Source organism: Myxine glutinosa, chromosome 14, assembly GCF_964187855.1.
Source record: "Myxine glutinosa chromosome 14, kmMyxGlut1.1, whole genome shotgun sequence".
Lineage (NCBI taxonomy): Eukaryota > Metazoa > Chordata > Myxini > Myxiniformes > Myxinidae > Myxine > Myxine glutinosa.
Window position 1 is genome coordinate 56,749,064 of NC_136274.1, and position 18,620 is coordinate 56,767,683.

At 42.9% G+C, this 18,620-nt stretch overlaps 1 protein-coding gene across 4 annotated transcripts in view; it reads left to right on the top strand.

Moving 5' to 3' along the window:
• HACE1 (HECT domain and ankyrin repeat containing E3 ubiquitin protein ligase 1) overlaps nucleotides 1-18,620 on the top strand; it is a 612,560-nt gene that overhangs the window by 399,751 nt on the left and 194,189 nt on the right. For all 4 annotated transcript variants that reach the window (XM_068135928.2, XM_068135929.2, XM_078768515.1 and 1 more), the window contains one exon: nucleotides 16,628-16,781. In XM_068135928.2, coding sequence (XP_067992029.2) covers nucleotides 16,628-16,781 — 154 coding nt within the window. The remainder of the gene's footprint in view (nucleotides 1-16,627; nucleotides 16,782-18,620) is intronic.

Below are 18,620 nucleotides of genomic sequence, written 5' to 3' on the forward strand. Positions count from 1 at the left end.
ATCGGGTCGTTTTGAAGAGCACGCGGACGAAATTTCCCATCTTCCATGGCTATGTGGACGTCTTCCATGTGGACATCCCGGACCTGGGCGACCACCTTAGTTCTCAGTACAGCGCTCGACGCAACACCTCTCATTCTTCCGTATGTAGTGAGTGGTGGATTTGTTGACTTCATAATGCCTGTCCACAGAGGTGACACTCCTCTCAAAAGCTGGTCCAGCAGCTCCACTTTCTGTCTCAGGCTCATCACTTTCTTCTGCCTCTTGGTAGTCGATGCATCTCCGGCACTTGTCTTGCACTTGGGAACTTTGATTGAACAATGGGCAGAGCGAGAGGCAAAAACATAGGTCAACGCAATGAGATGCGAAGAATTATTGAGACCCAGGACATGCGGGCATTGTGGGTAGCTGTGGGAGGGGTGAGTAGGCTACCCATTGTGGGGGTTGTTATCGGGTGATGCTGTGTTCAGCAGCTGGTTATAGATGTGGTGAAGCGTTTTCCTTCTGGGCAGCGACTCGTGGGGGATGATGTGATACGCAGCTGGTGGGACATCCCATGAAGCTCGCTTATAGCATGGATAAAATATTATTATGTGGCTGTGAAAAGCCGTGGAAATGTGAAGCACACGGCTGCACATGTAGAAGCAGGTTATGGTCGTGGCTCGTGGAAGATGTTTTTTTGCGTACGTCCAGCTGTTTTGTGTGTGGCTGGTGAAAGATGGTTTTGGGAACTGTGTTATGCTCGTGGCTCATGAAAAAAATATGCTTGTGTGTTTATGTATGTATGTATCTCTATATTTGTATATGCACGTGCACTGAACTGTAACGCGAACAGTAACTGTAAGCTGCGCTTCACTTCCGTTGAACTTGGGGACGGTGAGTGAGCTTTAGCGTGGCTCTTCCTTTTGTATGCATTTTCTACACATATCACACATCTTACACACATATCACTATGTATGCTTGACTGATGTACATGCCGGTTGTTTTTGTAGACTAAGGAGAAGACCTTTGTTGGTCGAAAGCTTGTCAAATTAAAGATCGACGTCCTGAAGCTACGTCCGCGTCTGATTTAACCTCCCGATTATATATATATATATATATATATATATATATATATATATATATATATATATATATATATATATATATATATATATATATATATATACAGACTTGGCATTTAATATGGAATATTTTTTTTGTGGGGGTGAACTTACTTTTCAAGATGTCTTTGAACCACAAGTTCATTGGAATTATGTTGAAATTATTCTAGATTTTGTTAATGTGACCTTTAAAAGAAACAAAAACCACATTTGACATTTCAAAACAAATAAATTGATCCTTGAAAGTGATGTAAACTGATATCGAACTCAATTCATGGACAGTACTGTGTTAAAATTCTGTACGTTTTCCAGAAGTATCTCTTTATTTTGCACATTAGCCAAATTTATTTTTAACAAAAACAAAAGTTAAATTACGACTGGGATTACGGACAGTAAAATTACAGTTCAGTACTTCGTGTAACCCCCACGAGCATTCAGGAGAGCACGTACATGTTGTGGCATGCTGTTCACGAGATTTGCCAAGGTTTGGACAGGAATCGTTTGCCATGCAGTGACATTAGCCTGCTGCAATTCACGCACCGAGGTCGGCTGCTGGTCCAAGTGGTCGATTTGATGCGTTAATTCTGCCCACAAGTTCTCTATCGGATTCATATCCGGGGACATGGCAGGCCACTCCATATGCTCTACACCAAGGTCAGCAAGAAAGTGTTGGATCATGCGAGCACGATGAGGCCGTACATTGTCATCTTGGAAGACAAAGTTTCCTCGAAAGGCTGCACGAGCAAATGGAAGCAATGTTTCTTCCAGAATGGCCCTGTACTTGAACTGGTTCAGGTTTCCATTCAGACCAACCAGGTCAGTTTTGCCCCCTGCATGAAAAGCAGCCCAAACGGTCACCCCACCACCTCCAGCTTGGACTCTTGGCACTATACAATCTTTGTTGTAGGCTTCATGCACTTGTCTGCGCACTCGGACGTGGCCATCTTGACGATAGACCAGAAATCTAGACTCGTCACTGAAGATCACATGATTCCAGTGTCATGGCTGCCATTGACGGTGCTCTCTGGCCCACTGCAATCGGCGCTGACGGTGTTGTCTGGTCAGGCATAGCTTTCTCAGGGGACGCCTGGCACGATAGCCTGCTTGACCCAGTCGTTTGTTGACTAGCCTTCTGGATACAGGCACATTTGTCAGTTTCTGCCACTCAGCCCTAAGCCGATTAGCTGACTTGGTACGACCATTGCGGACTAACCGGTGCAGCTGGCGATCATCCCTCCTTGTGATTCTGCGGGGATGTCCTGGCCTCGGTATTGGAGTAGGGACACCCCTCTGAGCATTTCGTTTCAGGATCTTTGACACCTGACCTTGAGTGATGCCATACTGCCGAGCAATAGCACGCTGTTTCATGCCGTAATTTCGTAAAGCCACCACTCCATGACAAACAGCATTGTCGAGTTGACGGACCATCTCCAGAGGAAGCGGCAATAACTTTTGGAGACGTGCAGCAGTTGTTTTCCACTAATACAGAATGCAACAACCCTTGTATACCCGACTGTGAAGCCAATCATCAAATGCACCTGTCTGTATATTTTGCCACGCCACCTGTGATATAATACTGTTGTTGACTTCTTGCTGCGACAGACAATCAGTAACATGGTTCTTTTAACAAATAAATCAACAAAGTGTAAAAGAAACTCACCAGATTGATATACTGAGTTAAGAAAGTAAACCCAAGTCAAGAAAAAAAAAATATTCCATATTAAATGCCAAGTCATGCTGCCGGGTGCATTCAGTTAGTATATACATATTCCAATATATATATATATATATATATATACAGTAGTGACCCCTAATTCCGAACGCCCCTCATCTCGAACTACTCTAATTCCGAACCGTAAATTCGAGAAAATTTTGTCCCTAATTCCGAATGTATTTCTATAACCGAACCGCCAACATAGCGTTAGCGTCATTCATATTTCCCGCCACGAGCGTCGTTCATATTTCCCGCGCATCTTCGCACAGCATCACCCACGCCTGCTCCCGCATGCACAACCCGGAAGTCGCTTTGTTCCTTCAGTTCGTCGGTTGTACTAGTTCTGGCAGCATCTCTCGTGTGTTCGTCGCTAGCTTACCTCGTGTTTACACCTTGATTTGTGCTTTTTTTCTTTGAAGATAACCCTTACCCATTCACCATGGCACCTAAGAAGAGCAGTGAAGGCAATAAGAATAAGAGGAAGGCGGTGAGAGCGACAATTGAGGTGAAGAAACAAGTTTCGCTAAGCATGAGGGCGGTATGCGTGTGATGGATCTCGCTGCTATGTTCGAGATGCCGAAATCGACTGTGTGTACGATTTTGAAAAATAAGGAAGTGATTAAAGCAGCTGATGTGGCAAAAGGTGTTACGACTCTGACCCCTAGGAAATCGAAGTTTATGGAGGAGATGGAAAAACTCCTCTTAGTTTGGATAAATGAGAAACAGTTGGTTGGTGCTGCCATCTCTGAGGGCATTATCTGTGAGAAAGCAAAGCTCCTGCACGGTGACCTTATAAAAGACTTGCCTGGAAATAGTGCTGATGGTGATGAGTTCAAGGCTAGTAGGGGGTGGTTTGAAAAGTTTAAGAGAAGAAGTGGGATCCACAGTGTTGTTATGCATGGAGAGGCTGCTAGTTCGAATAAGGATGGAGCAGCAGACTTTGTGAATAAATTTAGTGCGTTTGTGAACACTGAGGGGTATGTGGCACAACAGGTGTTCAATTGTGATGAGACAGGCCTCTTCTGGAAAAAGATGCCAAGGAGGACCTACATAACGAAGGAAGAGAAGTCTGTACCAGGCCATAAGCCAATGAAAGATAGGCTTACTCTCTTGTTGTGTGCTAATGCTAGTGGAGACTGCAAGATAAAGCCTTTGCTTGTGTACCACTCAGAGAATCCACGTGTGTTCAAAAAGAACAATGTGATTAAGAGCAAGCTTAATGTTATGTGGAGGGCAAACGTGAAAGCATGGGCTACCAGGCAGTTCTTCACTGAGTGGATTCATGAGGAGTTTGCCCCTTCTGTGAAGGCTTATCTTGAGGAGAAGAATCTACCCCTGAAAGCTCTTCTTGTGATGGACAATGCTCCTGCTCATCCTCCAGGCTTGGAAGAAGATTTGGAGGAAGAATACAGCTTCATCAAGGTGAAGTTCTTGCCCCCCAATACCACTCCTCTCATCCAGCCCATGGACCAGCAAGTCATCTCAAATTTCAAGAAGTTGTACACCAAGGCTATGTTCCAGAGATGCTTTGAGGGGACAAACGAGACTTAACTGCTGACCCTCAGAGACTTTTGGAAGGATCATTATAATATCCTCCATTGCCTAAGAATCATTGACAAAGCATGGAGGGAAGTGTCTCTGAGGACAATGAACTCTGCCTGGAAGAAACTCTGGCCTGATTGTGTTGCAGGGAGAGATTTTGAAGGCTTTGAAGAACCTATTGTGCCTGCTATTGTAGCATTGGGTCAGTCCATGGGCTTGGAGGTGAGTGAAGAGGATGTGGAGGAGTTAGTGGAGGATCACAACAAGGAACTCACCACAGAAGAACTTCAGCACCTCCACAAGATGCAGCAAGAAGAAGTGGCAGTGGAAATTTCTTCAGAGGAGGAAGAGGGAGCTAGTGGTAACATTTCCAGTGCTGAAATTAAAGAACTGTGCTTCCATTGGTCTAAAACACAGGCCATTGTTGAAAAGTGTCACCCTAATAAAGCAGTGGTTAACAGGAGCATTAACTTGTTCAGTGACAATGTGATTGCCCACTTCAGAAAAATTAAGAAAAGTCACCAACACCAGGCAACTTTGGAGAGGTGGTTCTCTAAAGAAAGCAAGCCTAGTGAGCCCCAACCCTCTACAAGTGGTGTTACGAGACAAAAAGAGCAAACACCAGAAGCACAGTCATCTGATGTTAGCTTGGAAGGTGCCTCACCTTCCAAGCAATAAAACCCTCTCCCTCCTTCCTCCTCTCCAGCTTCCACATGCACCATCAGAACTCTCCACTAAGGTAAATGCAGTTATTTTCATGTTAGTACATTTATTTCTTGTTTTTATTATTATTATTATTTGATATTTAGGGCATTTACTCATCTTATTTTACCTTGAATCATGTGTATTTGCAGTTAACAGTGTCTTGATAATGGGTTTTTGGGGTCCAGGAACGGATTAATTCACTTTCCATTATTTCTTATGAGGAAAATAGTTTCTAATTCCGAACTTTTCCCAATCCGAACTGCCGCTGGAACGAATTAAATTCGAATTTAGAGGTCCCACTGTATATATATATATATATATATATACACAAAGAATTAAGTTAAGCACCCCCCCGTTTTTTTACAACCTCGCACATTACAAGTTTGTTGTCGTCAAAACAGTGTAATATACCCATGATATTGCTATATTTTCTGGAGAAGTGATATTATGGTCACATAAAAACATAACAATCATGCCGTTTTCAATATTTTATTCTGAATAATTTAAGGTGAAATTTTTTGGGAATTTTAGGCATATTTTCACCTCAATTTAAGTATGGAGCTATAGGTCCATCACGGACAGTGTGGATGACGTTTATGTTTTCTAACGTACAGTCATTGTTCTGAGAAGACCTCTAGCGATCTTTGCGTCAATAACGTGTGTAGGACCCACGTGATCGGATCACTGACTCAACCCTACGTCTCATAGACCCTGTAAGCCGTCGTATGCGTTGCTGTGGCAGGTTGTTCCATTCCCGATGTAATGCACGTTCCAATTCATCCAGATTGGCTATTGGAGGGACCATCTTCGCAATTTGTCGTCCCAACATGTCCCAAACGTGCTCGAGGGGGTTCAGGTCAGGACTGTACGCAGGCCAGGGGATGGTTGTCACAGCACCTTGCTCCATCCGATCACGTGGGTCCTACACACGTTATTGACGCAAAGATCGCTAGAGGTCTTCTCAGAACAATGACTGTACGTTAGAAAACATAAACGTCATCCACACTGTCCGTGATGGACCTATAGCTCCATACTTAAATTGAGGTGAAAATATGCCTAAAATTCCCAAAAAATTTCACCTTAAATTATTCAGAATAAAATATTGAAAACGGCATGATTGTTATGTTTTTATGTGACCATAATATCACTTCTCCAGAAAATATAGCAATATCATGGGTATATTACACTGTTTTGACGACAACAAACTTGTAATGTGCGAGGTTGTAAAAAAACGGGGGGGTGCTTAACTTAATTCTTTGTGTATATATATATACTAACTGAATGCACCCGGCATTGCCCGGATTCTTTTTGAATGAATTTAATCTTCTGTACTAAAAAAAGGAATAAAACGCGGCCTTGCGAAGCAGCGGAGTTTGACTATCCGGCCGTGGTCGCATTTCGTTCATGTACTACTATAATTCAGCTTTTACTCGCAGCCGTAGAAGATTGACTGCTATAATTCAGCTCAGCTTTTAATTGCGAAATGGGCCCAGCCCGGCCGAGGCGGCCTGTGTTGCTACCTAGCCTATAACCTTCCCGGGGCCCGTCCCGACATTTTTTGTTTCAGAGGTTTCCTCCTATCTTTCACCGTTCAGGAGATTAGCACGTGCAGACAAACAAACAAACAAACAAAAACTTTCTTTTATATATATATATATAGATATGAGATAGATATATATATATATATATATATATATATATATATATATATATATATATATATATATATATATATATATATATATATATATGTATATTTCAAAGAGCCGTCCTTTTAAAAGTATGCAAATATTGTTACAATCAAGATGCGGAGTATTTCTGAGCATGCTGTAAAGTTTAAAAAACAGCTGAATTACTGCAACTGGTTATGGTAATGAAATTATTATTGGTGAAGAAAAATAAAAATAGAAAATAAGACCTGCTCCATTAGGCAGTGATTTAACTGTGGAAATGCAATTCCCTAAGTTGCTTCATGGTTCATTAAAAAAAATGACGAAAAATCCATTTATTGCCTGGGGTCCAAAAATATTAATTTACTTATAATATATTTGATGAGTGAGGGAGTGGGGGGGGCAGCGCAAGAGGTATTCTTACATATTCTCTGATTTTTGTGACATCTGTATCCAAGAAAAATGTAGATTTCCATACAACTACTAGACAGAGACTGGACCACACAGTTTGTGGAATCCACACAGTTTGTTTGGACATCACCACACAGTTTGTGGAACTCCCTTTTGGTGATACGTCAACATTTTTTATCAGATGACTATATGCTCTCCCGCCCTCTCCTCTGACCGGTCTAATTGCATCCAATTTTACTGTGACATTTGATCTTCTCAGGAGGTCTTCCGTGACGCTTGCGACCTTCTAGGATGATCTTTTTCTCGCGCTGGGGCAGCGGCACAAACAAGACCGAGTTAATGGGGCACAGGGAATTGTCCCCATGAGAGAATTAATGAGCATACCCATGAGAGGATCGAGCTTCATCCCTCTGCGACTTCCCCTTGCACTGTACATGTTCAACCCAATAGACACATTCAACCAGTGACATATTTCATTTAATCCTCTTTTCGGATAATATATAATCTTTATCGGTATTGTGAAGCAGAACATGTATAGTTGTATGTTCTTCACATGGAACTCGGTGCTCACTGCAAGATCAGCTTGCATGATGTGTCCTCACATATCAGCACAACACCATTCGTGGCACGCTCGGTATGCGCACAACCTAAACTAACCAGTGAGTTATTGGCATGTGGACATGTTATCCAAGCTTATTGTTGTTAGAGGAAACTACTAGAAGACGACAGGATTACAGGTTGGCAGGAGGTAAAAGGGGAGCACGTTCCATCTCTTATCTTCCCCCATCCAAAACCTTGATCTTTTCTACCCCGGTTAATTCAACCCAGATCCACTTTTTTTGAAATACCGACTTTTTTCTTTCCTGGAAGTTATATCAGTGTCCATGTGTTTTATACCTCTCCCACCCCCCCTCCTCCCCCCAAGTCCTCTCCCTCCCACAGATCTCACGATGTCCCTGTTCTCTACTGTTGTACTTATGTGTTTCCCTCTGTCTCCCCATCTTGGCTCTCGCTGCCTTTATTGTATGTTTTGTGTGTCATTTGTCGTTGTTTTTTGTGATTGATGTTAGCTCGTACACGAGCCTCGATCTTGTAGACAAAAAAAAAAAAAAAGGTGTACATAATTGTATGGGCACATTACAAATACTAGCTAGATGTCCGTGTCCGCATGGGATTCTAAACCCGGGTAGGGATGGTGACGGCAAAAATTAAAATGTCGCCTCCTGTTATCGAGCCGGAAACCTGGGAGCAACAATTCCCATTTATCGGCACATCTGATACAATTTAATGCTCTAATGGCAGCAAGGTGCTCCATTTGAAGCTATGTGTTAGATATATGTACCTTTTGATGCCAAGGGCCCGCAATAAAAAATTGCGTTGGTGTCAAAGCCAGTGACCAATTGCAAATTAATAGGAGGATGTTAGTGATTTTAGATTTTCCATCATCTACATGTTAGTTTCCATCGCTTGCTATATTTATGCTGCATCCCATGGTCGGAGGTGAAGCAGGCTGTCTGCTTCACCTCCGAAGCAGGCTGTCCATTTTCTTGCACTCACCCATTTATCTACAGGGTTATGCTGAAAAGTAATACCTCTTATTATATTTCTCCAAAACAGGTAAAGATATTAGAATGAAACAAAGACGGATACCAACATCGCTCTTTATTCGACCATTGTACACATTAATTCTCAACATAATCACCACTGCGGACCATCCATCTATGCCAACGGTAAAGTAGTTTTGTGATGGAGTCAAGATAGAACTGTGTGTCCTGCTGACTTATCCATCTCTTCTCAGCGGCCTTGACATCATCCTCAGAAGAAAAATGTTCTCCAAGAAGGTATTCCTTAATTTTGGGAAGACATGAAAATCTGACGGATCGATGACGATCCATTGACCATTTCTTACTCTCAGTATCGTACTGGTGCCCCTTACTCTGAACTCCAGTCATCTCCATTCAGTCATCACAACTCCAATTTCATCTCCATTCAGTCATCACAACTCTCATCTCTTCTGCAGTCATTCATTCCAACTCTCATCTCATCTCCAGTCAGTCATCACAACTCTCATCTCTTCTGCAGTCATTCATTCCAACTCTCATCTCATCTCCAGTCAGTCATCACAACTCTCATCTCTTCTGCAGTCATTCATTCCAACTCTCATCTCATCTCCAGTCAGTCATCACAACTCTCATCTCTTCTGCAGTCATTCATTCCAACTCTCATCTCATCTCCAGTCAGTCACCCCAACTTTCATCCCCAGTCAGTCATCCCAACTCTCATCTCCAGTCAGTCATCGCAACTCTCATCCCCAGTCAGTCATCCCAACTCTCATCTCCAGTCAGTCATCCCAACTATCATCTCTAGTCAGGTATCACAACTCTCATCTCCAGTCAGTCATCCCAACTATCATCTCTAGTCAGTCATCCCAACTCTCATCCCCAGTCAGTCATCCCAACTATCATCTCTAGTCAGGTATCGCAACTCCCATCCCCAGTCAGTCATCCCAACTCTCATCCCCAGTCAGTCATCGCAACTCTCATCCCCAGTCAGTCATCCCAACTCTCATCTCCAGTCAGTCATCCCAACTATCATCTCTAGTCAGGTATCGCAACTCTCATCTCCAGTCAGTCATCCCAACTATCATCTCTAGTCAGTCATCGCAACTCTCATCCCCAGTCAGTCATCCCAACTCTCATCCCCAGTCAGTCATCCCAACTATCATCTCTAGTCAGGTATCGCAACTCTCATCTCCAGTCAGTCATCCCAACTATCATCTCTAGTCAGTCATCCCAACTCTCATCCCCAGTCAGTCATCCCAACTATCATCTCTAGTCAGGTATCGCAACTCCCATCCCCAGTCAGTCATCCCAACTCTCATCTCCAGTCAGTCATCCCAACTCTCATCTCCAGTCAGTCATCCCAACTATCATCTCCCGTGAGTCATCCCAACTCTCATCTCAAGCACGTCATGCTTCATGACAACATCGTGCTGCTCTGTGCCATGTTGACTAACATAGCAAGAACACATCGAGTGTCAGAACCATGAAAATTCACACCCAGTGGCAGGAGGAACTAATGTACGGACTGCACTTTGTTTCATTTGAATATCTATACCTGTTTTGGATAAAAAGAATGAGAGGCATTACTTTTCAACACGCTCTCGCACCCATTCATTAGCACGATTTGGTATTCCAGTAACCTGGCCAAATCTTAACAAGCATCTGCTCATATTTAGGTTCCCCCACAAGATTTTATGCGCACTCATTATTAGTGTTGATTCATTGGTCATTTTGATGCTTCATTTTTATGAACTCGATTGCTTTGATTACACATGTACACAGAAATATTATTGTTGTGAAGAGATATGTGCAAATATATTCAATTCAAAGTGAATTCAAAATGTAAAGTCCATGAGAATTACATGTACAGTGGATACATGTGCTCAATCTCGTGAACAATCTTGTGTGACATAGAAGTAATAAAAATGAACAGGTTAAAATAATCTTTTCACTATTTGTTTGAATACAATTTTAACCAAAGATTTCCTTTATCTAAAGCCTGATCCTTCTTTCTTGATGACATCAACAAAACAACAACAGGCATTTTAAGGCCATTTTCCCTGCGAGAGCGGGGGTTAGCCTTGCGGTCCCCATGACAATCTTCTCCATTTTGCCCTATTTTCTGCATCTCTCCTTGTTAGCCCCCTTGCCCGCATTTCTTCTTCCACCATCTTTAGCCAAGTCTTTCTCAGTATTCCCCGTCTTCTACTTCCTTCTACATTCATTTCCATCACTCTTCTCAACCAGTCACTTTCATCCTTCCTCAACTCATGACCAAACCATCTCAACCTGTTTCTCTTCACAGCATCCATCACAGGCTCTATTCCCATCATCTTTCGCAATTCATCATTTGTCTTTCTCTCTCTCAACGATACTCCACACATCCACCGAACCATTCACATTTCCAGCCTTTCCAGCCTTTGTTGCTGCTTTACGTTCATTACCCATGTCTCGCTCCCATAAATCATAACACTTCTCAAACATGCAGCATACACCTTTCCCTTCAGCTTCAACGACACTCCCCTCCTCGTCAGCACGCCACTCAATTCCCGAAACTTTTTCCCTGCACATCTCACTCTTGCAACCGTCGTCGAGTCTGATCCACCTTCTCCATTCAGCATGTCTCCTAGGTAGCAAAACGTTTTCACACCTTCCAGCTTCATGTTGCCTCCAAGATCCAACTCAATATTTCCTCCATCTGCAGCTCCCTCGATGCACACCTTACACTTGAATGTAGCTGCCACACTGGTTAAAGACCCTCTCAGACCACTACATTTTTGATGAACCCACTCAGCGCACATTGTACATTGAATTTAGTTCACTCCGACACCCTTCCTGCACACAGCACACGGCCACTTCCCAGTTCTTTCCACCTCACCACATGCTTTACCACTTACCATCACCTTTGTCTTTCTGAGTATTTACCTTCAGACCTTTTGTCTCCATACATTCCTTCCACTTGTTCATCTTCTCCGTCAGTCCATCCATACTCTCCCCAATCAACACCAGATCATCTGCATACAACAACTCCTATGGTAAATCTTCCTTTACGTTCCGAGCCAGCACCTCCATCACAGCTACAAATAGTAGTGGACTTAGTACCGACTCCTGATGCACTCCCACCTTCACCTCAAACTCACCACTGTTCCCGTCCTTCGTCCTTACAGCTGTGCGTGCTCTCTCGTACATTGCCATCACGACTCTGATCAACCATTTCTCCACTCCTATCTTCTTCAATGCCCATGTCACTACTTCGCGTGGAACCCTATCGAAATGTTTTCTCCAAATTAAAAACCCAAGAAACAACTTCTTCCTCTTCTCCATGTACTTCTGCAACTGCCTTACAATAAAAAGCGCATCTGTCGTTCCTCTTCCTGGCATCAATCCAAACTGCATTTCGTCAATCTTCACTTTCTTCCTTATCTTTTTCTCCAACACCCTATCTAATACCTTCATTCCATGCTCAATTAGCTTTATCACTCTATATGAGCCACAGTCCAAAGGGTCACCTTTCCCCTTGTATAGAGGGACGACGGTACTCAGGTCCCAATCCACTGGAATGCTGCCTTCTTTCACCGCCAGATTACAGATCTCTGTCATTCTCTTCACACCCCAACTTCCCGCTGCCTTCAACATATCTCCTACAACTCCTGTCGGCCCTCCCACTTTTCTACTCTTCATTGCTTTTATCGCTTCCTCGACTTTCTTCTCAGTTATCTTCTCTGCCTGTCCTAAAACTGGTTTACTCTCTATGTTGCCATCCCATTCATTATCTGCATTCAACAGCATTTCCATATATCTTTTCCATCTTCCTTTAATTCAATCTGGGTCCACAACGATTTGTCCCACTTCATCCTTCAAGCAACTCACCCCCATCACATCACGCCTCTCTTTCGCTATCTGCTTTGCAATCCTGAATACCGCTCTCTGACCCTCTTCCGAATCCAAGAGTTCTCCGAACATTTTCCTATATTCCTCCTGCGCCTTGGCTACCTCTTTCTTTGCAGCTTTCTTGGCTGCCTTATAACTTTCATGCTCTGCCTCTTCAGCCCCCGTACCTTTCGCCTACTGCCACTCCTTGAACTTTCCTCTTGAACTTTCTTCCTTTTCTCGTCAATCCTCTTTCCAACTTCATCATCCCACCACCATGTTTCTGAGTGTCTCGGTGGTCCTTTTGTCCATCCACATACCTCACCAACGGCTCCCAACAGACTATCTTTCATTGACATCCAACCACTTTCAAGCTCAACCACATCATCCTCCACCATACTCAGCCTCTCTTTTAATGCCTCCCTCACTGTCACCTCTTTCAACCTCCACACCTTCATTCTCGGTTGGTACTTCACCCGCCGAGCTCTCCTCGCACCTTTCACCCTTATGTCGCAGACAACCAAGTGGTGCTGTGAAACAGCCTCCTTCCCCGGGATCACCTTTGTGTCCCGGACGTGCCCCCTATCTCACCTACATGCCGTCAGGTAGTCAACGGTTGTCGTGGACCCACCTGACGTGTATGTAACAAGCTTATTATCCTCTTTGTGGAACTGAGTATTACAAATCAACAAATCAGCTCCATCAGCAAACCCCAAAATCCTTTCACTTTCTCCATTTCTCACACCATATCCGTAACCCCGATGAACTCCCTCAAAACCGTCCATACTCCTTCCCACATGTCCATTTAGGTCTCCTCCTACCACAACAACTTCCTCATCTTTTACGTTTTCCATCAGCTTCCCTATCGCACACCAGAACTTGTCCTTCTCTTCATCGCTCCGACCGACCTGCGGAGCATATCCCGAGATGACGTTCACCAAGAGCTTTCCAATCATCATTTTCACCATCATAAACCTATCACTCACTCTAGTCACACTCACCACACTGTCTACAAACTCCTCAGAAAACAGGACACCAACACCATTCACGCCCTCCAGGCACCCTTGCCACACAAACTTGTATTTCTGTCCCTGCCTACCCTTCACCATTCTCACACCACTTCCCTTCCATCTCGTCTCCTGCACACAACATATGTCCACTGTTCTTCTGACCAATACTTCCACCACTTCTCCTGATCTCCCTGTCATTGTCCCTACATTCCATGTCCCAAACCTCAGAAAACGATCTCCACGTCGGGCATCAGACGTTTCGTCATCATAAATGGAGTGATTTCCACCCTTGCTTCGATCGGGTTCCCCACCTTGAGTTTTGACGAGAGGGAGTGGGGTCCCCCACGGGGTACTTCGGGCTGTACCCTGACCATATGTAATTGTAATTGTCATGGTTCCCTTTTTGAGGCAATGTTTTTATGGTTGGATGCCCTTCCTGACGCGAACCCTTTTAGTCGCCTCTTACGACACGCAGGGATACGGTGTACCTATTCTAAACCGGGGTACACACCGGGATTTCTTGATGACATCCTACAGTACATATATACCTGTGTCCCACACCTTTTCACAAATGACGAGCATGATGTGCAATCCTTCGGTGTGCACGTGGAAAGAAGGTTTTCAAAGTAATTGGGGGCAGTCATGATAATATTAATACAACCAAGTCGGCCATGATTTGTTTGAATTGCTATGCTATTAAGGCCTCTGTTGGAAGCAGCACAATGGAAAACCAATTTCCTGAAGATAATGACTATTTTTAGGGCCTGCACTTGCACAGGGGTCATATCTTATTCCATCCCTAAGGTCTGACATTCTGACGCAGGGGTCAGTGGGGTACGGAACTAGAGACTTTCCTGCTGATGGAACACATTTCGACAGCGGAACAGAAGCAGAGGGAGAATTTATCTGACCATCAATTCTTCCTCGATGTGTAGTTTGATAACGATTTACTGTACTTTTATTCCCTCCACCATGGTAATCCATCGTCGTGCGCAGGTTTCCTGTTACCATCACAGTTTACTTTGCTGGAAACTCCTTGCCAAGTAATTATCTCCATATCAGCGCGTTATGCTTTAGTAATAATATTTCTACTTTGGGATTAGTGTTGGGTTCACGGTTTGTAATAATATGTTTTCAAGCAACAGGTTATATTTAATAGGCCTGTTTGTTTTGGCTTTACTTGTTATCACCGCCGCCACCGAAGGAGGTTATGTTTTCACCCTTGTCTTGTCTGTCTGTGAGAAGGATATCTCAAAAAGTTGAGGACGGATTCGGATGAAATTTGGTGGACAGATTGTGGGTATGTGACAAAGACGAATTGTTTAGATTTTGGTGAAGATATGATCCGTATACTAGAAGTTTCTATTTTTTAAGTGATTCTTCATCATTGAGATATAAGGTCAAAAACTATATATAGGGTCAAAAACTATATATAGCAAACTATATATGGGGTCAAAAACTATATATAGCAAACTACATATGGGGTCAAAAACGACATCGAGCAAACTATATATAGGGTCAAAAACGACATGGAGCAAACCTATATATAGGATCCATAACTACATATAGCAAACTATATATAGGGTCAAAAACTATATATAGGGTCAAAAACTATATATAGGGTCAAAAACTATATATAGCAAACTACATATGGGGTCAAAAACGACATCGAGCAAACTATATATAGGGTCAAAAACGACATAGAGCAAACCTATATATAGGATCCATAACTACATATAGCAAACTATATATAGGGTCAAAAACTATATATAGGGTCAAAAACTATATATAGGGTCAAAAACTATATATAGCAAACTATATATCGGGTCAAAAACGATATAGAGCAAACTATATATGGGGTCAACAAGTACATATAGCAAACTATATATAGGGTCAAAAACTATATATAGCAAACTATATATAGGGTCAAAAACTATATATCGGGTCAAAAACGTCATATAGCAAACTATATATGGGGTCAATAACTATATATAGCAAACTATATATTGGGTCAAAAACGATATATAGCAAACTATATATAGGGTCAAAAACTATATATAGCAAACTATATGTAGGGTCAAAAACTATATGTATCAAACTATATATAGGGTCAAAAACTATATATAGCAAGCTATATATAGGGTCAAAAACGATATATAGCAAGCTATATATAGGGTCAAAAACGATATATAGCAAACTATATATAGCAAACTATATATAGGGTCAAAAACTATATGTATCAAACTACAGGATCAAAAACTATATACAGCAAACTATATATCGGGTCAAAAACTATATATAGGAAGATATTTCCAAAACGTTTGGACGGATGCGGACGAAACTTGTTGGATAGATTGGGTGTGACAAGGAAGAATTGATTCAACTTTGGTGAAAATCCGGGTTGGGATATTAGAAGTTTTTAATTTTTTAAGTTATTATTCTTCACTATTGAATCCTTGGTGTTGGCTTAGCGGTTCGGGTGCCGGCTTGGGATCCTAGGATCCTGGGTTCGAATCCTGGTCGATCGTTGAATTAAGGCCAGGGGGGTTAACTCAGCCTGTCATCCTTCCGATGTCGGCAAATTGAGTACCAGCTTGCTGGGATGAATGATCCCGGTGTGTACCCCGGTTTAGAATAGGTACACCGTATCCCTGCGCATCGTAAGAGGCGACCAAGGGTTGGCGTCAGGAAGGGCATCCGGCCATAAAAACATTGCCTCAAAGAGGAACCATGATTGTCATGGGGCCCGCAAGGCTAACCCCCGCTCTAGCGGGGAAAATGGCCTTAAAACGATCATTCATTCATTCATTATTGAGAGATACGGCCAAGGATGAGGTAACATGATATTTGAGAAAGTTGTGGACAGATTTTAACCAAACTAGGTAGATGAGTTGGTTCGGCGACAAGAGCAAGCCGATTCGATTTTGGTTCAGGTCCGAATCCAGATCCGGCCTATCAGTGGGATACAAAACTTCTCATGTGTCACAGTGTCCTTTCCTTGGTTGCATGAATTCCTCACTTCTGGTTTCTCCTTGGCCCACAGCCTCTCCAGCGATTATGCTGATCAGATGCAGTGTCTCCTACGAATCGTGCGGTTGCTGTGCCATTTGCACCCCTTGAAAGCACGGTCACCAAGTCAGCGAGCCAATGGCCGAGCCTACAATGGCAACCGTACACCACACGCCAGCATATTCAAGGTGCTTCCCTTATCCATACCTCTATTGTAGTTTGCTATGCACGTCGGGTGGAATACATTGCTATGATTAAGAAAATACATCGTTTGTGCTGTTGTTGACATTACCTTTGAGTTCTCACTGCTGTTTTCTCCGCAGAAGTCGAGGCTCGCGGAAGAGCTGTATGACAGAATCTGGTTTAACTGTAGAGTTGAGAACAGGTAGACAAAAACACACAGGTGCACTGCAGTATGAGAAAGCGATTGCCAAGGAAAACAATTTGTCTGTGGAGGAGGATCAGCAACAATAGAAACGCTCCGATGTGGGTCCAGGAGACCACAGGTGGTGGTGATTGACAGCAGGTGTTGGAGGGACTGTTGGGAAGAGCACAAGACAGACACAGGGGGGTTATTCCACCAATGAGAAAAAGGTGGAATGTGGGATGGAGATGAGCTTCAAGCCTGGACTTGTGGTTCATTTTGGTCCAGCACCTCTGCCACCGAAGGTGGGTGGTTCGTGTGCAGCCACCAGGCTGCTGGTTGCATCATTTTTCTGTGGGCTGATGCAATGCCTCTCTATAACCGGTTATCTGGTTCTCATTTTGCCGACCTCGGAGGGATAGCAGGGTGAGTCAACCCACATGGCATTAATTCAACGGGATTCGAGCTCAGGACCTTAGGATCCTAAGTCCGCCACCCTAACCATGAGGCCAACACCAGGTGATGCTACGAAAGGAGCAGGATATATGTATCAACCATTTATGGACTGATTCGGACTGAACTTGGTGGACATATTAGGTGTGTGACAAGGACAAATTGATTCGAATTTGGTGAAACCCTGATTATGGATTCGGATATGAGAATTATTTAATTTTTAAAGTGATTCTTCACCATTGGGAGATAGGGCCAAAAACGATACATAGCAGGATATCTCAAAAGGTTGTGGATGGATTTGGACAAAACTTGGTGGACCGGTTTGGTGTGTGACAAGGACAAATTGATTCGAATTTGGTGAAACCCTGATTATGGATTCGGATATGAGAATTATTTAATTTTAAAAGTGATTCTTCACCATTGGGAGATAGGGCCAAAAACGATACATAGCAGGATATCTCAAAAGGTTGTGGATGGATTTGGACAAAACTTGGTGGACCGGTTTAGTGTGACAAGGACGATTCGATTTGATTTTGGTGAAAATCTGAATATGGATTCTGATATGAGAATTATTTAATTTTTAAAGTGATTCTTCACCATTGGGAGATAGGGCCAAAAACGATACCTAGCAGGATATCTCAAAAGGTTGTGGATGGATTTGGACGAAACTTGGTGGACTGGTTTGGTGTGTGACAAGGACGATTCGATTCGATTTTGGTGAAAATCTGAATATGGATTCTGATATGAGAATTATTTAATTTTGTAAGTGATTCTTCACCATTGTGAGATAGGGACAAAAACGATACATAGCAGGATATCTCAAAAAGTTGTGGATGGATTCGGACGAAACTTGGTGGACAGGTTTGGTGTGTGACAAGGACGATTCGATTCGATTTTGGTGAAAATCTGAATATGGATTCTGATATGAGAATTATTTAATTTTAAAAGTGATTCTTCACCATTGGGAGATAGGGCCAAATACGATACATAGCAGGATATCTCAAAAAGTTGTGGATGGATTTGGACGAAACTTGGTGGACTGGTTTGGTGTGTGACAAGGATGATTCGATTCGATTTTGGTGAAACCCTGATTATGGATTCGGATATGAGAATTATTTAATTTTTAAAGTGATTCTTCACCATTGGGAGATAGGGCCAAAAACGATACATAGCAGGATATCTCAAAAGGTTGTGGATGGATTTGGACGAA